The sequence below is a fragment of the Phocoena sinus genome, chromosome 13 (genome assembly GCF_008692025.1).
Source record: "Phocoena sinus isolate mPhoSin1 chromosome 13, mPhoSin1.pri, whole genome shotgun sequence".
Lineage (NCBI taxonomy): Eukaryota > Metazoa > Chordata > Mammalia > Artiodactyla > Phocoenidae > Phocoena > Phocoena sinus.
Window position 1 is genome coordinate 84,625,564 of NC_045775.1, and position 20,945 is coordinate 84,646,508.

The 20,945-nt window shown below is 41.1% G+C and overlaps 1 protein-coding gene across 1 annotated transcript in view; it reads left to right on the forward strand.

The window, feature by feature from the left end:
- Positions 1–20,945, forward strand: part of NPAS2 (neuronal PAS domain protein 2) — a 181,491-nt gene that overhangs the window by 97,781 nt on the left and 62,765 nt on the right. The window contains 3 exon segments of the mRNA XM_032653019.1: positions 11,085–11,160; positions 11,162–11,234; positions 18,693–18,784. Coding sequence (XP_032508910.1) covers positions 11,085–11,160; positions 11,162–11,234; positions 18,693–18,784 — 241 coding nt within the window.

Genomic DNA, 20,945 nt, shown 5'->3' on the forward strand with positions numbered 1-20,945 from the left:
CGTCCCTGTCCTTTTGCCTCTGTTTATTCTTTGTTTTTTGCCCTACCCAGGTATGTGGGGAGTTTCTTGCCTTTTGGGAGGTCTGAGGTCTTCTGCCAGCGTTCAGTAGGTGTTCTGTAGGAGTTGTTCCACGTGTGGATGTATTTCTGGTGTATTTGTGGGGAGGAAGGTGATCTCCGCGTCTTACTCTTCCGCCATCTTGAAGCTCCTCCATCGCACCATGGATTTCTCATCTAGTAGCGGCAGGATATGTTTTAAATGTCAAAAGAAAAGAACCATTAGCCCGGAATTATATATCCATTGAAAATATCCTTCAGAAATGAAGGTAAATGAAGATATTCTCAAATGCAGGAAACCTAAAAAAGCTTCTTATCAAGAGACCTGCTCTGAAAGAATTGCTAAAGGATTTCTTTTTTAACAGAAAGGCAGTGATACCAGATGGAAACTTGGGATATGAAATAGGAAGAGTAACAGAAATGGTAAATATTTGCCTAAATATAATATTAATAGATAGTCTGACATTTGGGGAAGAAAGTAATCTGATCTGATTCAGCGTATGTAGATCTGATTCATCACCTGTAGATGTGATTCAGCGCGTGTAGATCTGATTCGGCACGTGTAGATCTGATTCAGCGTATGTAACATAACTGCAATATAAAGACGGGGAGGGTAAAGGGAATTATTAGGAGTAAAGTTTCCACATTCCACTTGAAATGGCAAAATATTCTAAGTAGGCCCTGAAAAGATGTTTTTCTATTATAATCCTTAATTACTAAAAACTATGCAAAGAAATATAGTAAATAAAAACACAGTAGATATTTATTTTTTTAATTGAGGTATAGTTGATTTACAATGTTGTGTTAATTACTGCTGTACAGCAAAGTGACTCATTTATACATATATATATATACATTCCTTTTTTTTATATTCTTTTCCATTGTGGTGTATCATAGGATATTGTATATAGTGCCTGTGCTACACAGTAGGACCTTGTTGTTTATCCATCATATATATAAAAGCTTACTTCTGCTAACTCCAACCATCTCTCCCCCAACACCTTCCCCCTTGGCAACCACCACTCTGTTCTCTGTGTCTAGGAGTTTGTTTCTGTTTCGTAGATGGGTTCATTTGTGTCATATTTTAGATTTCCCATATAAGTGGTATCATATGGTATTTGTCTTTGTCTGACTTACTTCACTTAATATGATAATCTCTAATTGTATCCGTGTTGCTGCAAATGGCATTATTTCATTCTTTTTTATGGCTGAGTAGTATTCCATTGTGTATATGTACCACATCTTCTTTAACCATTCACCTGTCAGTGGACATTTAGGTTGTTGCCATGTCTTGGCTATTGTGAATAGTGCTGCTGTGAACATAGGGGTGCATGTATCATTTTGAATTATAGTTTTGTCTGGGTATATGCCCACGAGTGGGATTGCTGGATCATACGGTAATTCTATTTTTAGTTTTCTGAGGAACCCCCATATTGTTTTCCACAGTGGCTGCACCAACTTATATTCCCACCAACAGTGTAGGAGGGTTCCCTTTACTCCACACCTTCTCCAGTATTTGTTATTTGTAGGCTTTTTGATGATGGCCATTCTGACTGGTATGAGGTGGTCCCTTGTAGCTTTGATTTGCATTTCTCTAATAATTAGTGACGTTGAGCATCTTTTCACGTGCCTATTGGCCACCTGTATTTCTTCTTTGGAGAAATGTCTATTTAGGTCTTCTGCCTATTTTTTGATTGGGTTGTTTGTTTTTTGTTGTTGTTGAGTTGTATGAGCTGTTTGTATATTTTGGAAATTAAGCCCTTGTCAGTTGCATCATTTGCAAATATTTTCTCCCATTCTGTAGGTTGTCTTTGCATCTTCTTTATGGTTTCCTTTGCTGTGCAAAAACTCGTAAGTTTGATTAGGTTCCATTTGTTTTTGTTTTTATTTCTGTTGCCTTGGGAGACTGACCTAAGAAATCATTAGCATGATTTATGTCAGAATGTTTTGCCTGTGATCTCTTCTAGGAGTTTTATGGTGTCATGTTTTATGTTTAAGTCATTAAGCCATTTGAGTTTATTTTTGTGTATGGTGTGAGGGTTTGTTCTAACTTCATTGATTTACAAGCGGCGGTCCAACTTTCCCAGCACTCCTTGCTGAAGAGAATGTTTTTTCCCTTTGTATATTCTTGCCTCCTTTGTCAAAGATTAATTGACTGTAGCTGCATGGGTTAGATAAATTGAAATGGAATAAACCCAAAAGAAGGCAGGAAAGGAGAAACAGGAACAACAGAAAAACAAATGAACAAACAAAAAGTGAAAAAACAGGAAACAGGTGGTATACCTAAATCCAAACATATAAATAATTACATTAAATGCAATGGCCTAAACATGCCAACTAAAAGACAGATCTTCAGAATGGATTTTTTAAAATGACGTGACATTCACTTTATATATGATGATATAGATAGGTTAAAAGTCAAACTATGGAAAATGATATACCACATAAATTAATTAAAAGAAAGCCAGAGTGGCTATAAAATACTGTAAAATAAAGTGTACTTCATAGCAAAGAAGATTGCCAGGAATAAAGAGTGATATTACACAATGATAAAGAGTCAGTATACTAAGAACACATAACAATTCTATATGTGTATACACCTAACAACAGGGCTTCGAAATACATAAAGCACAACCTAAAGAACTGTGACAAGAATTTAATATGCCTTTCTCAGTAATAGAACTAGTAGATAGAAATTCAGTAAGGATATAGAAGAATTAAAAAATACTATATACCAAAAAGATATGCTTGACATTTGTAGAAAACTCCACCCAACAGTAGCAGAATACACATTATTTTCAAGTACACGTTGAACGTTCAATAAGATAAATCAAATCCTTCTTCACAAAACAAATGTAAAAAAGTCTAATGAACTGAAATTAAATTAGAAACAGAAATATAGTGGGGGGGGGGGAAGATAGCACTTTTTTGACAATACATTTCGAAGTAATCCAAGGGTCAAAGAGGAAGTCTCAAGGAATATTAGAAAGTATTTTGAACTGAACAAGAGTAAATTATAACATAGCAAAATCTGTGGGTTGCCTCTAAAGCAGCGCTTAGAGAGGGAAAGCTATAGCATTAAATGTTCATAATAGAAAAGAGAAAAGGTCTTAAATCAAGAACTTAAGCTTCCCTGAACTTAAGCTTTCTTAAGCTGTAAGAAACTAGAAACGAAAGAGCAGAGTAAGCTCAAAACAAGAAGAAGAATGGAAATTATAGATATAAGAGCAGAAATCAATAAGAGTGAAAACAAAAATAATAGGGAAAAAATCAGTGAACCAAAAGGTGATTTTTAAAAAATCAGTAAATTGGTAAGCCTATTGCAAGAATGACGAAAAAAAGAAGACATAAATTACCAATAGCAGGAATTTTATAGAGGAGATGTCACTGCACCACCCTTCAGACATTAAAAGGACCATAAGGGAATTCTTTGAACAATGGAACCTTTATAGGTTCAACAACTTAGATGGGAGGAACCAATTACTCAAAAACTATAAACTACCAAAACTCATAGAAGAAGAAATAGAAAGCCTAGAATCCTGTAACTAATAAGGAAATTGAATTTGTAGTTTAAAATCTTGTGAAAAAGAAATCTCCATACCCACATGGTTCCACTGATGAATTCTGTCAATCATTAAAAGAAGAATTATCACCAATTTTACACAGTCTCCTCCAGGGGAGGAAATACTTCCCAACTTATTTTGTGAGATCAGCATTACCCAGAAAAAGACAGTACAAGAAAAGAAAACTATGGACCAATATTCTTCATGAACATAGATGCAGAAATCCTCAACCAAGCATTAGCAAATCATGTCCATCTGTCTATCTATATCTGTCTATCTGCCTATCAAATACATCATGACCAAGCAGAGTTTTATCCAGGGAAAATAAGGCTATACAATATTTGAAAACCAATCAGTGTATCAGTGTAACCCACCAAGTTTGAAAGCTGTGGAAGAAAAACCAAACCACGATTATATTAATTGATGCAGAGAAGGAATTTGACAAAATTCAACTTCTATTCATGATATAAACTCTCAGCAAACCAGGAGTAGGAGGGAATTTCCTCCTATTTATGCATTTACATAAAAGGCATAAGGGCATTTACATAAAACCTATGGCTAATATACTTAATGGCAAAAGACTGAATGTTTTCCCCCTAAAATGGTAAACAGGGTGAAATTATCTGCTCTCAGGACTTTTATTCAATATCACGCTGCTATTTCTAACCAGAGTAATGAGACAGTAAAAGAAATCAAAGGCATATTGACTGGAAAGAGAAGAAACAACACTTTCCTTATTCACAGACGACATAATTGTGTATATAGAACATCCGGAGAGACTTACCAAAAAAAAAAAAGCTCCTATAACTAATAAGTGAATTTAGCAAGGTCACAGGATACAAAGTTAAAACACACAAATCAATCATCTTTCTATAGGTTAGCTATGAAAACTATTAGAAACTGATATTAAAAACATAATTTATAATCAATCGCCAAAAATGAAATACTTAGGTATAAATCTAATAAAACGTGTGAAATATGTATGTAAAAACTGCAAAATGCTCATAACAGAAATCAATGAAGACCTCAGTAAATGGAAAGACAATGTATTTATGTATTGGAAGACTCAACAGAGTAAAGATATCAGTTTTCCCCGAATTGGTCCATTGATTTAAAAGAATTCCAATCAAAATCCCAGCAGAACTCTTTAAAACAAGTTCCTTGTAAAATGTAATGGAAAGGCATAGGCACCAGAATGGTCAAATTCAAGAAGAATGAAATAGTGCCATTTGCAGCGACATGGATGGACCTAGAGATGATCATACTAAGTGAAGTAAGTCAGACAGAGGAAGACAATATAATATCAATTATATGTGGAAACTGGGGGAAAATGTTACAAATGAACTTATTTACAAAATAGAAACAGACTCACAGACTTAGAAAACAAATTTATGGTCACCAAAGGGGAAAGGTGGAGGGGAGGGATAAATTAGGAGATTGGGATTAACATATACACACTTCTATATATAAAATAGATAATCAACATGGACCTATTATATAGCACAGGGAACCCTACTCATTACTCTGCAATATCCTATATGGGAAAAGAATCTTAAAGAGAATAGATACCTGTATGTGTGTAACTGAATCCCTTTGCTGTACACCTGAAACTAACACAACAGATACATGTATATGTATAACTGAATCCCTTTGCTGTACACCTGAAACTAACACAACATTGGAAATCAACCATACTCCAATATAAAATAACTTTTTTTAATTTAATGGAAAGGTATAAGCACTAGAATGGTCAAAATAATTTTGAAAAAGAATAAAGTTGGAGGAATCACATTATTAATTTTAAGACTTATATAAAACTACAGTAATTGCACAGTATGGTACTGGTGGAGGGAAAGCTCCACATATCCCTGGAACAAACAGAGAATAGATAATCCAGAAACTGAATCACATAAAGTTGACCAATTGATTTTTTCTACCTTTTTTTTTTTTTTTTTTTTTTTTTTTTTTTAATGCGTTACGCGGGCCTCTCACTGTTGTGGCCTCTCCCGTTGCGGAGGACAGGCTCCGGACGCGCAGGCTCAGCGGCCATGGCTCACGGGCCCAGCCGCTCCGCGGCATGTGGGATCTTCCCAGACCGGGGCACGAACCCGTGTCCCCTGCATCGGCAGGCGGACTCTCAACCACTGCGCCACCAGGGAAGCCCCGACCAATTGATTTTTTACAAAGGTGCAAAGGTAATTCAGTGTAGAAATGTCATTTCAGAAAAGTGGAGTTGGAACAACTGGACAGCCAGCCATATGCAAACAAACTTTCACCTAAACCTTACATGTTATAAAAATAACTCAAAATGGATCATAAGTCTAAAGGTAAAATGTGTAAAACTCCTAGAAGAAAACACAGGAGAAAATCTTCGTGGCCTGAGGTTAGGCCAAGGGTTCTTAGATCTGACACCAAAGCACAATCCATAAAAAGCAAAAAATGGTTAACTTGGGCTTCATCAAAATTTAAAACTTTTACTCCGTGAAAGACACTTATTAAGAGAATGAAAAGGCAAGCTGGAAAAATATTGACAAATCACATGTCTGACAAACGATTGTATCAGAATATATAACGAACTCTCAAACCTCAACAGTAAGGAAACAAACAGCCCCATTTTAAAATGCCGAAGGGCATGAACGGATGCTTCACCAAAGAGGATATACAGATGGCATAAAAGTACATGAAAAGATGTTCAACATCATTAGCGATTAGAAAAATGCAAATGAAAGCCCAATGAGATAGCACTGCACATCTCTTAGATGAGCTAAAATAAAAAGTACTGACAATACTAACTCCCCTTGAGGATGTGGAACATCTGGATCACTTCTACATCGCTAGCAAGAGAGAAAATGGTACCGCCACCCTGGAAAACAGTCTGGCGGTTTCTTAGAAAGTTAAACATACACTTTCCACGTGATCCAGCCATCGTACTCCCAGGCTCCTTCAGAGAACTGACCACTTATGTTCACACAAAAACCTGTACACAAATGTTTACAGCATCTCTACTTATGAATGAAAATGGGAAACAACCCAGATCTCCTTCAGCAGGTGAATGGATAAACCAGCTGTGTTACATCCATGCAGTAGAAAACTACTCAGCCATGAGAAGGGGAAGGTGTTGGTAGGTGCAGCAACTTGGATGAACCTCAAAGGCATCGCGCTGGGTAGAAGCCAGCTCATAAGTTTACATGCTGTCTGATTCTGTTTATGTGACATTCTCAAGAAGAGAACACAATGATGGAGAACAGAACTGGGGCTTCCAGGGGTTACAGATGTGGAGAGAATGAGGGAGTTGTAGAAGGAGGTGGGAGAGTGCAGTGCTCCATAGCATGGGCACCTGAGTTGGCCTTCTCCACCACTTCCTAGTCCTGTGACGTCAGGAGTTATACAGCCTCTCAGTGCCTCAGCTTCACCTGTGAAATGGGAATGATAACAGTACCTACCTGCAAGGGTCATTGTGAGGATTAAAGGAATGAATACATGTAGGGCAGTTAAAATAGTGCTATTACATAGTTAAGTGCCCAGCAAGTGTTATCTATGTCACCAGTGTCCCGTGGGAGACATCGGAAAAGATAACCTGGAGCTCTTTGAGCCCTGCATTCAAAGTCAAAGGCTGAGGCTTGTATCAATGTATGCTTAAAACACACACACACACCTTCCCTTCCTCCTGGACCTCCTCTCTCTTTTTTTCTCTCTCTTAAACTCAATAAAAAGAAGACAAACAACCCAATTGAAAAATGGGCAGAAGATTTGAACAGAAACTTCCCAAAAGAAGATATACGAAAGAGGGTTAAGCATGTGAAAAGATGCTGACCTCACTCATCATGAGAAAAATGCCAATTAAAACCACAATGAGATAACGCTACAGTGGCTAAAGTGAAGAAAGACTGACAATGCCAAGTGTTTGCAAGGATGTGGAGCAACAGGAACTCTCATACGTTGCAGGTGGAAAAGCAGAAACAGGACAGCCATTTTGTATAACTGTACGGTCCTACGCTACGATGTTAAACATACTCTTATGATATGACCCAGCAGTTTCATACCTTTGTACTTACCCCTGTGTCTGCACAAAGACAAGGAAATGAATACTCAGAGCAGTGTTATTATTTTTTTTAATTTTTATACAAATTTTAAAGGTTACTTTCCATTTACAATTATTCCACAACATTGGCTTTATTCCCCGTGTTGTATAATAAGAGCAGCATTATTCTTAATACCCCCGAAGTAGAAACAGCCCAATTGAATACTAGTCAGCAGTCAAAAGGAATGAAGTATTAATATATGCAACAGCATGGATGAATCGCCGAAACGTTATGCTAAATAAAAGTCAAAGATTCTGTGCTGGGCTTCCCTGGTGGCGCAGTGGTTGGGGGGTCCGCCTGCCGATGCGGGAGACACGGGTTCGTGCCCCGGTCCGGGAAGATCCCACATGCCGCGGAGCGGCTGGGCCCGTGAGCCGTGGCCGCTGAGCCTGTGCGTCCGGAGCCTGTGCTCCGCAATGGGAGAGACCACAACAGTGAGAGGCCCGCGTACCGCAAAAAAAAAAAAAAAAAAGATTCTGTGCTGTCTGATTCCATTTATATGAAATCCTCGAAAAGACAAAACTACAGTGACAGCAGACCAGTGGTTTCCCGGGGCTGTGGTCCAGGGGAGATCAACAGCAAAGATGCAGGAGAAAACCTTTTAGGATGGAGGAGCTACTTCACAGCTCAATTTTGGTGGTGGTTCCACAGTTACCAAGATTCATCAAACTGCGCACATAAAACGGATGAGTTTCACTGAACATAAATAATGCCTTAAAGGAAAAAACAAACCCAAAGGCTGATTGTTTAAGTGTCTTTCAACCTGTTTTCCCAGTGCCTTAGGGCATGGTGGTCTCGGGGCCTGCCGAGCCAGACCTCCTTATCAGAAATAAGGTCATTTAAGGCTTTTTTTTTTCCTTCTTGGCTCAGAGCTGTGGATTCAGCTGACACTGACCAATTTCCAGTGGGCACTACCATGTGTCCCAGGCGGAGGCTGACAGAAACAAGCTTGTGTTCCTGTCACTAATGATATGAGCCTTCATCATTGTCTCTGCCAGGCTGTGTTCATTGTCATTATACCCACTGAAGAAGAGAACAGAGTCATAATGAGCTGGGTGTTATCTGCTCACCAATAATTTATAATGGGCAAACTAGGACAGGAACAGAGCTTTTTTTTGACTAAGGAGGTTGCATGTCACTCTTCAAATCTAGGCCAAAAAATTATTTATAATGCATAGACAGTCACTCAGAAAGTTAAAAGGTTCCTTTCTTCTCTCCCATGTGTTTGAACAGTATGCTTTTTACCTTGGACTGGCACAAAGGCACCTTGGCATCTTACTGCTACACCTGCAGTCAGACTGTGGGAGAGATTGGGAGAGAGTGTACTTGAAGATAGTGACTAGCCTAGGAGGGAGGTCTTTGTAGAAATGCCTTGAGGATTTCGGGTCCTCCCGGAAATCCAAGGAGAGAGAGGAAGGAGGGAAAGGTCAGGAAAAGGAAGAGACCCTTAGGTAAGGGTAGCTACCACACGCCTTAGGTGAGCTGTAAAGAATTACCTCAGCTGTTATCAGGAACCCCTCCAAACTGAGACGAAATCAGCAAAAGATGACTTGTATACGGGTGGGTTGAAACCAAGACAGGTCGTGTGCGGTTAGGCAGTGACAAGCGGAATGGTTGCGGCCATCACAGCATCAAGGGAAAGGGTGTTTGGGGGGTGTGCCTCTGTTTCTAAGGGCTGTTTGGGGAAGCTGAATCTATGGTGATACTGACACCTGTGGATATTGGTACCTACCCTAGGGGAGGTGAATCCCTCTGAGGGGAAGCTGCTGAGTTGTCACAAGCCGCCAGCATCCTGTCCTGACCACGCATTGGCCAGTGGCCTCCTGGTGGGTGATTTGCTGCTCCAGGCACCTTGACCCTGGGCCCCAGGGGGCCTGGACCAGCAAGTTCAATGGACCCTGCAGCTGTGGCCCTTGCTCTGTCTCGGTGAGCTGACTTTCTGGAACGAATCCATCTGGGGTGAATTTGGGAGGGGTGGGTCAGCTTTCCCGGCCCTGGATCAGCTTTGAGTAAGCTGGCTGTTGGCCTGTGGTGTGTCTAAGGATCAAGGCCTCTGGGGTGCCACAGATTCTCAGGCTTCTTCAGGCTCTGGGGGGCGGGTTGGTCCCTTGTCTAGTAGAGCAGCCCCTGCAGCCGTGATTTCCTATCCGAGTTCCTGGGATCCTGGGCTGCCTCAGTGCCTCAGTGGCTCAGAGCAGATCCCTTCCCCTCAAACTGAGCAGCTCCACTTTGATCTCTTCTGTAGGCGTGCAGTGTAGTGTGTCATTTAAAAAAAAAAAAAAAAAAAAACTCTATTTTTAGAGCAGTTTTAAGTTCCCAGCAAAATTGAGTGGAAGGTACAGAGATTTTCCATATGCTCTCTGTCGCTATATATGCACAGCCTTCCCGATTACAAACACGCCACCAACACGCCTGGTCCATTTGCTGCAACTTATGAAGCTACATTGACACATCATTGTCCCACAAAGACCGTAGTCTACTTTAGGGTTCACTCTTGGGGTTGTACATTCTCTGGGTTTGGCCAAATATATGACACACATCTGCCATTATAGTATCATGTAGAACAGTTTCACAGCCCTAAAAATCCCCTGTGTCCACCTGTTCATTCCCCCACCACCTCAGGCCCTGGCAGCCGCTGATCTTTTTACTGTCGCCATGGCTTTGTCTTTTCCAGAACATCATAGAGTTGGAGTCTGCGAGTGTGCAGTCGTTGCAGATTAGCTCGTTCACATTAGTAACATGCACTGATGTTTCCACCATGTCATTTTTAAAAGGGTTCAGCAACATTTAGCAGCTTGTCACATGCAGTCCCTGTCGCGTTGCCTCTGAACCATGCGTGGCTTGTAGATGGTTTTGTGTGGGGTGTGCCTGGACCCCCCAACAGGGTGATGAGCTCTGGGGCAGTGGGCAGGACGTGTGCCCTGGGTGGCACTGGCTCTCTACTGGACACTCAGGATGCCTGGTTATCCCTCGTGACTTGGCATCAGGGGCTAGGCGCTCTGGGTTGGTTTGGGCCTGAGGACAGACTGTCTGTTTGGGCCTGAGGACAGACTGTCAGAGCAAGCCCCTCGGGGCTGTTTATCTTGATAATCAGCATGTCATTTGTTCTCTGGAGGTCAGAGCATCTGGCCACAGAGCCGATCTGTAAGATTTGCATCTGAGTCGTGACTCACCGATCTCTGTCTCTCTCTGTGGCCAGGAGCCTAGCGTAACATTTTTTCTGTCCCTGTTACTCAGCTCGGAAATATGGTGCATGTTCTTTCCTTGAAAAGTTTTGATGCGATGATCTCAGCAGAACACACTCTGACCGACAGTGCCTCCATCCGTAAGGAAGGCTTCCAGAAGTGGAATGTTCCAGTAACCTGTGTATTTTGCGTTGACAGAGCTTCTCGAAACAAGTCTGAGAAGAAGCGTCGGGACCAGTTCAATGTTCTCATCAAAGAGCTCAGCTCCATGCTGGCCTGGCAACACGCGGAAGATGGACAAGACCACCGTGCTGGAGAAGGTCATCGGATTCCTGCAGAAACACAACGGTAATGGTTACGCTTCTCTCCGTTTTTACTCTGTTCCTGCCATTTCCATTTGGCGATGACTCCATCAAGTTGGTCTTCCTGCTTGGTTCTCTCTCCCCAGCAAACCCGATCTCCTCCGTCATAGGTTTCCTCTTTCCAAGGCACTCCACCCTCTAGAAAAACCCTGTCTCCAGCAGGTTTGGGACAGGACACTCACCTCCCAAATTGCTTTCTCAGCCAGAGGAGGGAATCCAGAGCAGACTCGCAGGTCGCACCCAACCCAAGCAGGGCGGCACTAACAATGGAAGCATCTTGATTAAAAATGTCTGGAGCAAGCCTTTTCGTACAGCCCTGCCATGCCCAGGTATTCATTTTCCAGTGGATCAGACGGCACTGGTGTCTCCATCCATTGCCGCCACCGCCCCTAAACTCTTTGGCCTTCTACCAAAGAGTTTAGGTAGAAGGAAAAAATTAATACCATGGAAAAAAGTAATCAAAAGTAATTAATGGACTTAATATCAAATCCATTTTTAAATTGAGATGTAACTCACATAGCATGAAATTCACTACTTTAAAATCTATAGTTCTCTGGCTTTTAGTATACTCACAGGTTGTGCAACCATAGACACTATCTAATTTTATCATCCCCCAAAGAAACCCTGTACCCCACTAGCAGTCACTTCCCATTTCCACCCTCCCTCCAAGTCTTGGCAACCACTGATCTATTGAATACTTTCTGTCTCTATAGATTTGCCTGTTCTGGGCATCGCATACAAATGGAATCATACAATACGTGGTCTTTCGTTTCTGGCTTCTTTCACTTAGCATCCTTATTTTAGCGAGTATCTGTGTTTCATCTCTTTTTATGGCCAAATAATATTCTGTTGTGAGGATATCACTTCACTTACCTGTTTACCAGTTGACAGGTATTTGGGCTATTTTCACTTTTTTGGCTGTTAAATGATGCTGCTGTGAACATTCCTATACAAGTTTTTGAGTGGATATATATTTTCAGTTCTCTTGGGTGTACCTAGGAGTGGAATTGCTTGGTCGAATGGTAACTTGGTGTTTAAATTTTTGAGAAACTGCCAGGCTGTCTGCCATAGCAGTGGTACCATTTTTACATTCCCAGCAGCAATGGATGAAGATTCCAGTTTCTCCACATCCTCACCAACACTTGTTATTGTCTGATTGTGTGTGTGTGTGTTTATTATAGCCTTCCTGGTTGATAAGAAGTGATATTTCATTGTGGTTTTGATTTCCATTTCCCTAATATCTAATGATGTTGAGCTTTTCATGGGCTTACTGGCACATGGCAAATTTGTATGTCTTCTTTAGAGACTGTCTATTCAAATCCTTTGCCCATTTTTAATTGGATTATTTATGTTTTTGCTGTTGAGTTGTAAGATTTCTGGATACTAGACCCTTATCAGATATATAATTTGCAAATACATTCCTCATTCTGGGGGTTGTCTTTTCACTTTCTTAATGATGTCCTTTGACATGGGAAAGTTTTAAGTTTGATGATATCCAATTTATCTTCTTGGTGGTGGTGGTGGTTTCTTGTGCTTTAGGTATCATATCTAAGAAACTATTGTCGATGAAGGTCATGAAGGTTTAAATCTATATTTTCCTGTAATAGTTTTATAATTTTAAGCTATAATTTAAGCAGTTAGATATAAGCCATACGTTAAACATTTAGATATTTGATCCACGTTGACTTAATTTTTTGTATATGAAGTAAAGTAGGGAGTCAAAATTCATCCTTTTACATGTGACTATCTAGTTATTCCAGCACTCCACTCTTTTTATTTAACTTTTCAATACTTTATAAAGGTATAACACTCATACAGAAAATACAGATCATAACTGTACAGTTGAATTAGTTATGCCAGAGTGAATACAGCCAGGAAGCCAACACCCAGGTCAAGAAATAGAAGCTTCCCCAGTAGTTGCCCCTTCCTATTTACCTCTGCTTTCCCCAAAGGTATTCTCTGGCTGACTTCTAATACCAGAGATTGGTTTCGTCTGTTGGGCCCTTACTCAGATGAAATCATACATTATGAACGTGATGTTTGTGTGACTAATCTGTGTTCTTCCAGTGCAATGGCTAATTCATTTTCATTGGTACCTAGTATTCCGTTATGTGAACTTATTACTTGAATCCATCCTTGAACTTATGTCTTTCTCAAATCATCCTGTCTCCATTTTACTCTCCTTCCAACCCTTTTACCTCTTAGCACGGCCCACCCTGCACTACTGCTCCCCTGTGGATGGTACAAAAAAACTGAAGAGTGAGGGGAGGGTTCAGGAGCTACTAACAAGCAAGAACAGAATTCTTTTTTTTTTTTCCTTAGCCATGACACCAAACATATTAAAGTCAGAAATGTCACATTACTGAGGAGATAATTGCAGATCTTCTGTGCTTACCGTGATGCTTCTCCTTCACTGAACATTTTCCTAGACAAGATGATTTCATGGAAGAGGGCACAGCTGGGACACTAGAAAGTTTCATTATACTTGTTATTCTTTTATTATTTCTGTAATGATTGTGTATGCCTATTACAAATGTGACAGTAATGATATATCTCCTTTTTTACCCCAGAGCTGCCCAGGGGAGAGTAAAGAATATGTTAATTGCTTTTGTTAAAAGTCGGGGAAGAACAGTCAAGCCGGGAACAAGAATAAAGGATTGCAGCGATAGTTGATTGCCCCCAATAATTTAAGCAGAATGGTTATATTTCCTAAATGATGATTTAGCTAAATGAAAGGGCAGGTTGGTTTGATTACCAAGATATTGTGTGCAAATTACTCAAACTAGGTCAGTGCCACCAAGAAATAGGACAGCTGAGATCAAGTTCATCAGTGTGGCATTTATGTTGGGCTCTGTCCACTGTGAAATTACAGAATTGTCAAATCTGGGACCTGGAAAGGATCCGTCAGCAGAAATGCAGCCTCCTACCACCAGGAGTGCCTGTGTCCATCTCACCTTTTTCTTAAGACTAAGGCCTACTCCACACAGCCCCCTGAAATGCAACCAGGATCAACCCCAGATCTCCCTCATCCTTATTCCACATTCAAAAGAAAATAGAAAATCCAAGACAGATTTCACTGAGAAACATAATGGTTGGACCAAAATTTAGATTAAAGCAAAAAACAAACAGTAACTTAACTTATAATCCAAATGGACATGAACTCCGCAAGCATCTGCAATGGGGTGGAGGACAGCATGGTTAGCATTAATTCGGGGCTCACCTCGAGCCAGGCAGGCATTGTTCTAAGGGCTCCATAGAGCGACTCACTGGAGTGCATCTCATCTGAGCCTTACAGTGACCCTTTGGGTTGGTACCTTTTCACAGATGAGGCAGCCAAGGCACAGAGATGTTCAGCCACTATTATCAGACAGCCAGGAAGGTACAGAATCTAAACCAGGCATTCTGTCTCCAGAGCCCAAGTTTTTAACATTACACCGTACTGCTTCTCCACAAGACGTGATTTATGGGACTCTTATAGGTAGAGACATCATAGCTACACTATAGCTGTTTATTAGTGTGGCCGTTTAGACTACTGGCTCTCACCCTTGGTGGCCCCTTAGAATCACCTGAGGAGCTTTTAAAAATACATGTAACTGGGTCACACCTCACAGGCCAACACCTCAGAATTTCTAGGGGTGGAACCCAGGTTGTGAGCTGGAGCCGGCTCAGCCCAGCTTGCAAAAGGTGATTGTTAAATTTTCAAGAGTTTTCCAAGCCAGTTGACATCAAGTTGGCAGCTAGAAATCAGCCAGGGTCTGAGAATTTACACCATAAAAACAGGCAAACACTACTCTTGTGGGTGTGGAGATCCTTTTACCAGCTCACCCCTGGGTCAGGCCTAAGCATCAGTATTTTTAAAGCTGCCCAGGTGGTTCCAGCACACAGCCAGGGTTAAGAACTGTGGATTTAGATGTACTTTCTGCCTTCACGCTGAAGGTGGACCACGTGATACGTCAGGCATGATGATGAGGTGCAGGTAGTCGTTATAGTGATTTAGCTCTTTCCTCAATAATCTGGCAAGCATCCCTGTTTTCTCAGCCTGGGAGATACACCTTGATCCTGGAGTGCATACGTTTTCTCTTTGGAGTAATCCAACTCAAAATGAGAATCTGACCGTGTTTCTCTGTAGGGAACTGTTGTGTCATCAGGATCTGTTACAGGAGAGAAACCCCTAAACTGTGTAGATAACAAGGCGTATTGGGCAGCCTTATCCACACCCGTGGAAACGTTACTTCTACGAGACCAGGCTGACCTGTGCGCTTTCCTCTGCCTGTGCGAGTCTCAGCTGATTCGGTGTCACTTTCTCCCAACATCAAATTCTAGTCTTCATCCTTGCCCCTTCCGTACGTCTGCCTTAGTGAGCGGGGGTGGGGTGGAGATGGCGGCAGAACAAGGAGAAATGTCCCTGTTGGACAGGGTGACAGTTACCCCATCCAGCCTATTTTCTGCCCCATTTTCCAGACCCCTCCTTGACCGTATATAACCTAAAGTCGTACCTGCTTGTTCATGTGTAGCATGAGCTGTTGGGAGGTGAACGTTCTAGGGCACAAGTACAACTTAAACTCTGGTAGACTTTGGGGGTTCCGCTTCTGATTGCAATGTTCCCCTGCAAAATTGCTCCCCGATGGTTGTGCTTCCCTTGCTGTTTAGAAACCACTCTGACGATATCGCTTTGCTAATCCTGCCCTGTCACCTATAGCTTGTAATATTGTTCCCGTAAAATGCCAGTAGAGATGTGATTATAACACTGAATTCGATTTCCCAGTTTAACTTGCTCGGAGACATTTTATCTGTATATTTTTTAACGTGCTGTGGATGGAGCCTTAACTTGCAAGGGCTGTAATCAGATTATTGAAAATCAAAGTGAATGAAATGGCAGCTTTCAGGATTATGCTGTTGCTATGGAAAGTATCTAGTCGTACTGAATGATCTAAAAGAAACGTAAGTTGGATTGTCCTTGTCTATATCAGATTTGGGCTGCCAGAAAGACTGTTCTCCTAGACAAACGATTAACCTACAGTTTCATCCTGATGGTCAGAGGAATTTTATAGAAGAGCGTATGTGTTGGGAAAAGGGGGAGGGTATTTATGGGTTCGTTGATAAGCATAGCCGCAAGTCCATCTCTTTTCTAAGTGGTAAAAGGGTCGCAGTCATTGATCTGAGGAACTGGGAGTTTCACCCTCTCCTCTTTGGCTCAGCTGGGACCCCAGAACGATAACTGGCCCAGATGTGTGTGTAGCGCCTGGCCTCTGCTTCCCAGGATGCCTTTCGCTGGGCACAGCCTGTGGCCACAGTGGCATCAGCTGAGAGGGGTCCCCACACTGGTCCCCGCTGGCGGCCCTTCAGTGCTGTTGGCTGACGACCTGTCCACCACGGTTGCCTTTCCTGGGTTTCTTCCTGTGTCCAGTGACCAATGGCTGTTAGTGGCTCTTTTGTGCTCCTTTCAAATCATGAAAGACAAAACTTCAGTTGTATGCAAGAGCAGCAAATACTCTTTCAGAAATCAAGAAGGGAGATCTCCTCCCCGCAGGGAATGCGGGGTGACTGAGCCCGGGGAGGTTTACAGAGTCACACGTGTAACTCACCCTTCACAGCGTCTTCTTTCAGCAGTGACCACTTTCATTCACTCACATCCATTCACTCAGATGTCAGGATGAACTCACCAAACTCCCTGCGGAGAAACTACCAACAACACAGCGTCAAAGGAGAAGGCCTTTCAATGTCCCTCCTCGTTTAAGTTTGTAGATTATCTGCCTGGACAATTTGCATTTTCTAGGAGGTTGTTGAACAGAATATGATTCTCTCCGAGGTAAAGAGATAAATCATAGCTACGTGGGTTTTTCTCAGCACCAAGAAAATAACCCCTAAAGAAACCTCTTACTGCATGAAGTGGAGCAAAACATTGGTTAAAGATGGAGGATAAACTGAAGGAAAAACAAACATATTCAGTATAGCATTTGAGCTCCCTGTAATAATCTTATAAGAGATATTTTATTAATAAAGCACCCTCTTTCAGAAAGGCAGAAGCCAGACATGGAAACAACCTAAGTGTTCAACGACACTTGAATGGGTAAAGAAGATATGGTACATATATACAGTGGAATATTACTCAGCCATAAAAAAGAGCGAAATAATGTCATTTGCAGCAACATGGATGGACTTGGAGGGCATTATGCTAGGCGAAATAAGTCAGACAGAGAAAGATAAATACTGTGTGCTATCACTTATATGTAGAATCTAAAAAATACAACAAACTAGCGAATGTAACAAAAAAGAAGCAGATTCACAGCTATAGAGAACAAACTAGTGGTTACCAGTGGCGGTGGGAGGGGGTAGACAATACAGGGCTGGGGGATTGAGAGGCACAAACTATTGGGTGTGAGATAGGCTCCAGGACGTATTGTACAACACAGGGCATAGAGCCAATATTTTATAATAACTGTAAATGGAAAGTAACCTTTAAAAATTATATAAAAATTAAAAAACAAAAAAGAGGTTTGAAGATTAGTCAGTAAACCAAAAAAAAGTGAAATGCCCTGAAATCTTACAGTTTTTATAGGAAAGAAACTTGATTGGTGTTTTCCCGAACTTGACAAAAATCCTAAGAATTTACATGAAGTTACCGAGTTGTGAAGCAGAAGGAAATTATTCTAAGTCATGAATAGTAAAAACCAATTTCCATCAACTATGATAAAGAAAAGACAAAAGGGCAGGAGAGCTAGAGTGTTTAAGGAGTCCTGTGTAGACCAATGACTATTAAATTCACAAATATGAAAAACGTCTTCCAAACAACGTAGTTACTTGAAACGGGCAAAGTACAGATTAACCCAAAAAAGTTTTGGGAAGAGTAAATTCTGGCCTTAAAAGCAACTAAGTAACATGTTTTCGTATAGCACATTATACTTCAGGAACTGGAAATGCTGAAAAATACATTACAATCTGTACAGACACAGTAGGTTAGATGCTACGCACCTAAGATGTTTCTGGAATTTTGAAAATACCAGCTCACTAAAGCGTTTTGTTTCACCTTGACCATGAAGAAGCAGCTTAAGGATGTGACCCTCCATCCCTGTCCTCGTTCCTGTTGCCTTGAGAGGTGGCAACCACATAACTCCAACCGCTGATGGGCTTTGTCATGTAGAAATTCAAGGGCATGGTACCACCTGCTAATTGTAGGCACTACACCCAGTGCAGAGGGTGGGGTTCTCTCCTCACAGAAGCCTCATTAAAGGGGTGTGAAAACGTCAAGAGGTGTTTTTAAGCCCATTGTATCCAAAGCACCCAGTCCTCAGAAATCAGAGTAACCTATGTCCTTATATCAGCTTCTTTCATTAAACTACACATTTACACAAAATCACATAGAAATAATGTGTGCTTCATCTGTTAATTCCAACTTCTAGGTGCCTTCCCATCTAAAAGCTTGTTTATGCTTTTTTTTTTTTAGAAGTCTCAGCGCAAACGGAAATCTGTGACATTCAGCAGGACTGGAAGCCTTCATTCCTCAGTAATGAAGAATTCACCCAGCTGATGTTGGAGGTGAAATGCACTTTCCAATTAGCTTAACGGGTTGCAAATTAAAATGTAGCTGCCTGCTCCAGATAAGACCCTGTGCCCAAAGTAAACAACCGTTCTTGACCCTGCAAAGAGGGCTGGGAACAGATAGACTCTGGAAAAATCTGCCTGCCCTCGCTTATGTTTTGGCTACCGAGTTGGGCAGTAGAAGCGAGAATCCCCAAACTCAATGCAAGTGTGTACCGTTGCCATGGTGACTGCCAGCCCACTCACATCTCCCAACCAGAGGATACCTAGTTGGGGAGCCAGGCAGGAACAGAGTTGGAGGTAGGGAGAGTGAGGGGATCACGTCTCTGCCCTGTGTTTATGTAGAATATAATGCAGCAATTATATATTTTTCCCTTAGTAGGACACATTTTGAAAGCCAAAGTCTTCTTTTAAAATAATGCTTTTAACTTGATCTCCCATTCCATCAACGTGACGGGTGGATATCAGCCATACGTGACTATGTCTCCCCACCCAACACGTGGTCTCTCTGTGCCAAGAAGGATGCTCACATTTCTTCCTCCGGACAGTTAAGGGCCCACGCCCATCTGCTGGGCTGGATTTGAGGGAATCTGACCGATCTGAGTGCCTGGCCTTCTTCAACATCGTGTTTCTCTATGGGTGAAACTTCTCGGTACAGATGAGGATAAGTCACTGCAAAAACATCTAGATGGTGCTGACTTCTGAACTGGGGATGAGACTGGGAGTGTTCGGATACAACGGTGGACAGAGAGAAAGCCCCAGACATGGCATGTCTGGGCCCTTGAATTAGAAGAAGAAACCTGGGATGGATGGATTCAGCCAGAGGAAGTTAGACACTGGCTGTGTCTGTGGTTCCTGGCAGGGTTTTAGAGAATGGCTCTTTGGGAATCTGTCTGTCTAGATCTCATCTTATGTGCCTATATAAGACTGATGTAAACGTTAATTTACATAGATTAACTGTGCAGAAAACAGAAAGTTACTGGAGTAAGAAAATGCCAGAATGAAGATGTCCAAATATTATGAAATATAAAAGCATTAATGTACATTTGCATGAAATGAAAGATACTTAAATCTGCGTGTGAACTATATTTAAAGAAAATACAGAACTTTCTCCAGAAGCAAATGCATTTTAAGTACGTTAAATTTAGAGGAGCTTGTGAAATACCATGTTGAATTAATGCATCATTATGCTACTTCACAGAAATCATTTTATCTTTTAATTCTTAGGGGAAAGTAATTAAGACACATAACCCTCTAGCATATAACCCTCTTAAAAAGTCTGTAGCACTTTCCCCCCGCCGCGAGGAGTTTCAGGGTATCAAAAGTACTTGAGGGAACAGGACTTTTATAAGGTTAACAGTGTATAATAGTTGCTTGCAGTAGTCTCTTATGGTCATTTGTATTTCTGTAGTGTTGGTTGTAACTTCTCCTTTTTCATTTCTAATTTTACTGATTTGGGCCCTCTCCCTTTTTTACTTGCTGAGTCTGGCTAAAGGCTTATCAATTTGGTTTATCTTTTCAAAATACCAGCTTTTAGTTTTCACTTATCTTTTCTATTGTTTTCTTAGTCTCTATTTCATTTATTTCTGCTCTCATCTTTATGATTTCTTTCCTTCCGCTAACTTTGGGTCATGTTTGTTCTTTCTCTAGTTGCTTTAGGTGTAAGGTTAGGTTGTTTATTTGAGATTTTTCTTGCTTCCTGAGGTAAGCTTGCATCGCCGTAAACTTCCCTCTTAGAACTGCTTTTGCCGCATCCCGTAGGTTTTAGGTCATCGTGTTTTCATTTGTCTTTAGGTATTTTTTGATTTCCCCTTTGATTTTTTCAGTGATCCATTGGTTGTTTAGTAGCATATTGTTTAGCCTCCAAAACACGTGTTTGTGTTTTTTGCAGTTTTTTTTTTTTTTCCTTGTAGCTGATTTCTAATCTCATAACGTTATGGTCAGAAACGATGCTTGATAGGATTTCAGTTTCCTTGAATTTACCGAGGCTTGCTTTGTGGCCCAGCATGTGATCTGACCTGGAGAATGTTCCATGTGCACTTGAAAAGAATGTGTATTCTCTGCTTTCAGATGGAATACTCTATAAATATCAATTAGGTCCATCTGGTCTAATATGCCATTTAAGGCCTGTGTTTCCTTATTGATTTTCTGTATGGCT